This window comes from Penaeus vannamei, chromosome 6 (assembly GCF_042767895.1).
Source record: "Penaeus vannamei isolate JL-2024 chromosome 6, ASM4276789v1, whole genome shotgun sequence".
NCBI lineage: Eukaryota > Metazoa > Arthropoda > Malacostraca > Decapoda > Penaeidae > Penaeus > Penaeus vannamei.
Window position 1 is genome coordinate 47896294 of NC_091554.1, and position 7502 is coordinate 47903795.

Below are 7502 nucleotides of genomic sequence, written 5' to 3' on the forward strand. Positions count from 1 at the left end.
TGGGCATGGCATCTATGTACGTGTAATCCTAGGCGTCATTGGTTTAATGAAGGAAAGTTGAGATGGAAAGAGCTGATCAAAGACAAAAACTGAATCCTATAGATATTATAATCATGTATAGAATATTGATTCCAATGCATATAATAAAACCATTTGAAATAAAGTTGTCAATATCAGAATGTCAGTACAAGGTTTGTATAAATTCTCTACTGAAATGTAATGAAAGCAAGAGTTCTTAATTTGCATCGTTGGTTATTACAGGAGTTCAAGTGAAACTATTACATTCTAATAGTAATTTCCTAAGAACATTTGAGACTGCTAAAAAGTACGTAGTGCAAAGGATGCATTAGTAATATCTATAATCCTCCATTAATCCTGTTCCCTCAAAAAATATTACCCTATAGTATGAGCTTATATTTAGATTATTAAGCTATGTTTCTCACATCTAGAGATAGCAATGGAAGGACAGTCAGTCATATAATTAAGATTTCCTCCTTCAGAATCTGAATGAAGAGCCTTGTTTAGCCGCTCTTCAAAGCTGGTGAAGGTGGGCTGATAAATGCTGGTTGATCTCGAGAGGAGTGAGGTGCCTTGATGCTGTGATGTGGTTAATTTAGAAGCTGTTACGATACTTTTTTTTTTCATTTATGATGGATGTCAGTCCTTACAGTTTCTTGAGATTTGTGATTTTCATTTTTGGAAATATTAGTTTATGTTGAGTTCTTTTTTCTTTTTGTTGTTTTCATTATTGTTGTTATCATCTTTATCATTACCAGTGTTGGTTTTGGTTTATTTGTTGCCTTTGTTTTTCTTCACTCATCATTGCCATTCATTGAAAGAAGATGCCTTCTGAGACCTTGAGTGACCCTCGTTACGAATTCACTTAAAATTGATGTCATTACTGTTACTATTATATTCATCTGTTTTATGGTATGTACTTTTTCGATGCTGTGTCTTACCTATCTGTCTATCTACTTACTTACTTACTAAGTGACCTACCTACATACTAACTTATCTATTTATCGATTTTTTTCATGTTTATCATTTCTTTACTTTTTGTGTTCACTCTAATGTATTCTTCATATACATATATATATAACAATTCACTGTTTTGCCACGCCCAGTCAGCTCTTTTTAACATTGTGATAGAACCTGCAGTGATACATTGTATTAGAAATTCTTGTAATTATTGAATATTAAAGGTGTAGCCAGAATGATCCCGATTCTTATCTCAGAGCAATTATATCTTGAAATTGAATAATTATGTGTTATATAAGATTTATTACAGATTTAGTATGTGTTAGATGTTGTGGCAGTGTTACATATACTGAAAGGTATGGCATTGGTAACCTTAAATCATTCCTTTTCAAGTGTTTAATATTTCAGTGTAGGATGCGAGCGGGTGTTGATTCTTTGGTATGTGTAAAGATATTGTTTCCATTGGAGAATAAAGGGAAATATTATTTTCTTGTATTTCTGTTGAATCCTGTGTTATATTGTTGGTGTTATATGAAAATTGTTAGCTTGTTAACTGCAGTGTACCACATTTTCTGTATGGAGTTGAGAATCCTTTATTGTAAGTATTATGATATAAAGTGGAAATTGTATTGCTAATAATAATTCCTTAGTAGAATAGGTCTTGATTAGCATGGGGGTTGTTTTTGAAGCAATTTTCATTTAACAGGGATTATTTGTTACTAGTGTTCATGGTGAACGTTTCTTTATGAATAAGAAAAAAATATTTCCTAATAAATGAAAAAGAAAAAAACAAGTTCAGTGAATATTGATATACCAATCAAGATGGCAGAAATTAGATACTGATTAATAGTTTTGATTAAAATTTATAAGTATGATTCATTTGCAGATAAATATTTGGGATTCAAGTATTAGTTTGATGTTAGCATCAGTATTATATTTAATCTGAAATAATGTATATATTTATTTAGTTATACAAGAAATGCAAAAAGACAAAGATAATAGCAATGATAATAGGAGGAAAAAATAAGCTTTGTATATTAAATTAATGTTTTTTTTCTGTACAATAGATAATGACATAGAAAAGACAGATATAATAACACATATAAGGATAATACAAAGATGAAAGCTTCAATGAATAAAGAATAAGTATTATAAAAGATAAAGCTAATAAGAAATATAGAAAAAACAGAGTCCTTAACATGTAAAATCAAAATCCACGCATTCCTTTCTTTCTAGTAGTTAAAACTTATATTATCCTGGAACTGAGTGAAATGCTCGACCAACTGATGGACAAACGTATCGACGTTTATTCCACTGAGGTCGACCTCCGGCAAGTCCTCAGTCGGCTTGGTTTTACACGTGTCTTGGCCGTTGATCGCGCCGACGATGGCGAGGTCGATGGCTTCGTAAAACGTTGTGTCGAGAAACGTTTCCAGGTAGTCGAAGATGTCCGGACCGAAGGAGGAGAGAATGAGGTTGACGAGTTGGCCTTGGTCGCCCTCGGTGGGGTTGAGGTTCTCGAAGTTGACCTGTTGGGGAGGAGGGAGGGAGGGAGGTGTTGAGAGTGGAGGGAGGCAGGAGGGTGGGAGGGAGGGAGAAAGACACTGAAAGTGAAGAAGGAAGAAGGTGGGAGGGAGGGAGAAAGGGAAGATGAAGAGGGAAAAGAGAGAGAGAGAGAGAGAGAGAGAGAGAGAGAGAGAGAGAGAGAGAAGAGAGAGAGAGAGAGAGAGAGAGAGAGAGAGAGAGAGAGAGAGAGAGAGAGAGAAAGGAGAAAGGACGGAGGAAATTGAAGAGGAAAGAAATAAAAGAGTGGATTAGAATGGAAGGGAGAGGGAGGTGAAAACAACGAAAAGAAAATTTAAACTGGAAGAAAGAGGGAGGCAAAGAAAGAGAAAAAATGAGGAAAATTTAGGGAGAAGGAGAGAGATGGAATGGAGGGGTTTGCGAGAAAGGAAGGTGAGTGAGTGAGGGAAGGAGAGAAGGAGGGCAAGAGGGAGAATTTTACACTTCTTACCTCCAGACGTCGAAGGTCGAGGTCGATGCTAGAGCTGTTGGAACTCGCACACAAATTCGTCTGGATAAGATTGAAGGTTTCCCAGCCGAATGACATCGTGATGGCCAGGTCGTGTAAGGTCACGCTGCGGAAAAAAAGGTCATTGGGTTTCTACGTTAGTGGTCTATAGTCTTATTATTCTTATTTGATGCACGTCATTGGGTTTCTACGTTAGTGGTCTATAGTCTTGATTATTAGTCTTATTTGATGCCCGCACACAACTATTTATATACATATACACACGCGCAAACACACACACACACACACACACACACACACACACACACACACACACACACACACACACACACACACACACACACACACACACACACACACACACACACACACAAACACACACACACACACACACACACACACACACACACACACACACAAACACACACACACACACACACACACACACACACACACACACACACACACACACACACACACACACACACACACACACACACACACACACACACACACACACACACACACACACACACACACACACACACATCTACTACATACACTTACATTCACTCCCCTCCATACACAAACAAACAAAAAAACGTATCACAGAAACAACCAAAAATCAACACCTGCCTTTATCCCCAACTCTACAACAACAACAACAACAACAAAAGTCTTACCTCATGGGCCCCTTACCCCAACTCTACAACAACAACAACAAAAGTCTTACCTCATGGGCCCCTTACCCCAACTCTACAGCTTACAACAACAACAAAAGTCTTACCTCATACAACAACAACAACAAAAGTCTTACCTCATGGGTCCCTTACCCCAACTCTACAGCTTACAACAACAACAAAAGTCTTACCTCATACAACAACAACAACAAAAGTCTTACCTCATGGGCCCCTTACCCCAACTCTACAGCTTACAACAACAACAAAAGTCTTACCTCATACAACAACAACAACAAAAGTCTTACCTCATACAACAACAACAACAACAAAAGTCTTACCTCATACAACAACAACAACAAAAGTCCTACCTCATACAACAACAACAACAACAAAAGTCTTACCTCATACAACAACAACAACAAAAGTCTTACCTCATACAACAACAACAACAAAAGTCTTACCTCATACAACAACAACAACAAAAGTCTTACCTCATACAACAACAACAAAAGTCTTACCTCATACAACAACAACAACAAAAGTCTTACCTCATACAACAACAACAACAAAAGTCTTACCTCATACAACAACAACAACAAAAGTCCTACCTCATACAACAACAACAACAACAAAAGTCCTACCTCATGGGCCCCTCTCCGTTCACAGGGACATTGATGAGGTGCCCCCCTGACGAGAAGGACCCTGTCAACGCCGCCCTGGGCATGTTCAGGTACAGGACTGCCGGGTTATTCTTGTTTCCTGTGTTGAAGTTCTCGACGTTGACGATGTTGAGGCCCTTCAGCTTCAGGTCTGTGAGGCTGATGGCGACGCTGGGGGAGGTAGGGGGGAAGGGTGAGAGGGAGGGGTGTGTGGAAGGGGGGTGAGAGAGGGAGGGGTGTGTGGAAGGGGGGGTGGGGGTGAGAGGTGTGTGGAATGGGGGGGATGGAAGGGGGTGAGAGAGGGAGGGTGTGTGTGGAAGGGGGGAAGGGGGTGAGAGAGGGAAGAGGGTGTGTGGAATGGGGGAAGGGTGAGAGGGAGGGGTGTGTGGAATGGGGGGGCGGGGGTGAGAGAGGGAGGGGTGTGTGGAATGGGGGGGATGGAAGGGGGTGAGAGAGGGAGGGGTGTGTGGAAGGGGGGTGGGAGAGGGAGGGGCGTGTGGAAGGGGGGTGAGGGGGAGAGAGGGAGGGGTGTGTGGAAGGGGGGAAGGGTGAGGGGGTGAGAGAGGGAGGGGTGTGTGGAATGGGGGGGATGGAAGGGGTGAGAGAGGGAGGGGTGTGTGGAATGGGGGGGATGGAAGGGAGGGATGAGTGGAATGGGGGGAAGGGTGAGAGGGAAGGGTGTGTGGAATGGGGGGGCGGGGGGTGAGGGAGGGGTGTGTGGAGGGGGGGGGTGAGAGAGGGAGGGGTGTGTGGAATGGGGGTGAGAGAGGGAGGGGTGTGTGGAAGGGGGGAAGGGTGAGAGAGAGGGAGGGGTGTGTGGAAGGGGGGAAGGGTGAGATAAGGGGAGGGGCGTGTGGAATGGGGGAAGGGTGAGAGGGAGGGGCGTGTGGAAGGGGGGGGGGAGGAGAGGGGAGGGGCGTGTGGAAGGGGGGGGGGAGGGGGTGAGAGAGGGGAGGGGTGTGTGGGAAGGGGGGAAGGGTGAGAGGGAGGGGTGTGTGGAATGGGGGAAGGGTGAGAGGGAGGGGTGTGTGGAAGGGGGGGGTGAGAGAGGGAGGGGTGTGTGGAAGAGGGGGAAGGGTGAGAGGGAGGGGTGTGTGGAAGGGGGGGAGGGGGGGTGAGAGAGGGAGGGTGTGGAAGGGGGGAAGGGTGAGAGGGAGGGGCGTGTGGAAGGGGGGAAGGGGGGTGAGAGAGGGAGGGGGTGTGTGGAAGGGGGGAGTGGGTGAGGGAGGGGTGTGTGGAAGGGGGAGAGGGGGTGAGAGAGGGAGGGGCGTGTGGAAGGAGGGGAGGGGGTGAGAGAGGGAGGGGCGTGTGGAATGGGGGGAAGGGGGGTGAGAGAGGGAGGGGTGTGTGGAATGGGGGTGAGGGGGTGAGGGGTGTGTGGAATGGGGCGGGGATGGAAGGGGGTGAGAGAGGGAGGGGTGTGTGGAAGGGGGGAGGGTGAGAGGGAGGGGCGTGTGGAAGGGGGGGAGGGGGGGAGAGAGGAGGGGCGTGTGGAAGGGGGGGAAGGGTGAGAGGGAGGGGCGTGTGGAAGGGGGGGAGGGGTGAGAGGGAGGGATGTGTGGAAGGGGGGCGGAGGGAGGGAAGGGTGTGTGGAATGGGGGGCGGGAGGGGTGTGTGGAAGGGTGAGAGGGGGTGAGAGAGGGAGGGGTGTGTGGAAGGGGTGAGGGGGTGAGAGAGGGAGGGGGCGTGTCGAAGGGGGGGGAGGGGGTGAGAGAGGGAGGGGCGTGTGGAAGGGGGGGGGGAGGGAGGGTGTGTGTGGGAGGGTTATGTGAAAGGTGGGGAAAGAGAGAGGGAGGGGTGTCTGTGGAAGGGTGGTGGTGAGGAGGGAGGGGGTGGGGGTTGGGGAGGGTGTGTGTGGGAGGGGTGGGGTATGAAGGAGGGATGAGTGGAATGGGGGGGGGGTGAGAGAGGGATGGGGTGTAGAAGGGGGGAGGGGTGAGAGGGAGTGAGTGAGAGGGAGGGGTATGTGAAAGGTGGGGAAAGCGAGAGGGAGGGGTGTCTGTGGAAGGGTGGTGGTGAGAGGGAGGGGTTTGCGTGGAAGGTGGAGTGAGAGGGAGGGAGTGTGGAAGAAGGGGATGTGTGGAGAACAGAAGGGGTGAGAGAGCGTATGTGAGAAGGGAAGAACAGAAGAAGGGAGGAAGGCAACGTGTGATGAAAAAGGAGTGTGTGTTGGGAGAAGAACGTAGTGGTTGTACTGATATATTTTTTCTAGAGATTTACGACTTTCATGTTTAAAAAAAGGTAATATTGGTTTGCATTGATGATGATAATAATGATGATAATAGTAATCATAAAAAGAATAATAATGATGATAATAGATGATAATGATAATGATGATGATAATAATAAGAATAATACAAATAACAATAATGATGACAATGATTATAATAGTATTGATAATAGTAATAATGATAATGGTAATAATAATAATAATAATGATGATATGATAATAACAGTAATAATGATAATAATAATAACAATTGATAATAATAATGATAATGATAATGATATTAATAATAATGATAATAATAATAATGATAATAATAATAATAATAATGATAATAATAATAATAATAATAATAATGATAATAATAACAATAATAATAATAATAATAATAATAATAATAATAATAATAATAATAATAATAATAATAATAATAATAATAATAATAACAACAACAACAACAATAAATAATGATAATAATAATAGTAATGATGATGATGACAAATAACAATTATAACATATGTATAATATACATGTCTAGTAAACACATATAAATGCAACAGAATATGCAATATAAGAATGACGCAGCGTAAAAAAAAGAAAAAAAATCTACGGACCAAAACCCACATTTGACTAACCGCAAAAAATACTCGATTAATTTTTTTTTTTTTTTATAATGTTACTCTTTCTTATTCTACTTACATATTGTTTATTATTTATCTATTTATTTATTCATTTTTATCTACAGATGAGAAGGAGAGAGAAAGATAGACAAAAGAATAAATGAATAAATAGATAGATAAATTAGTAAATAAATAAATAGATAGATATATAAGAGAATAAATGAATAAATATACAGAAAGATATATAAATTAATAAATGAATAAATAGATAGATAGAGAAGAGAATAGATTAATAAATAGACAGAT

General features: G+C 42.8%; 1 protein-coding gene across 3 annotated transcripts in view; it reads right to left on the reverse strand.

Moving 5' to 3' along the window:
• Positions 1-2007: 2007 nt before the first annotated feature.
• The window catches only part of LOC113826907 (uncharacterized), a 16393-nt gene continuing 10898 nt past the window's right edge, over positions 2008-7502 (reverse strand). For all 3 annotated transcript variants that reach the window (XM_070123185.1, XM_070123186.1, XM_070123187.1), the window contains exons 4-6: positions 4332-4520; positions 2993-3116; positions 2008-2507 (exon numbers count right to left, since the gene is read on the reverse strand). In XM_070123185.1, coding sequence (XP_069979286.1) covers positions 2211-2507; positions 2993-3116; positions 4332-4520 — 610 coding nt within the window. In that variant the 3' untranslated portion in view covers positions 2008-2210. The remainder of the gene's footprint in view (positions 2508-2992; positions 3117-4331; positions 4521-7502) is intronic.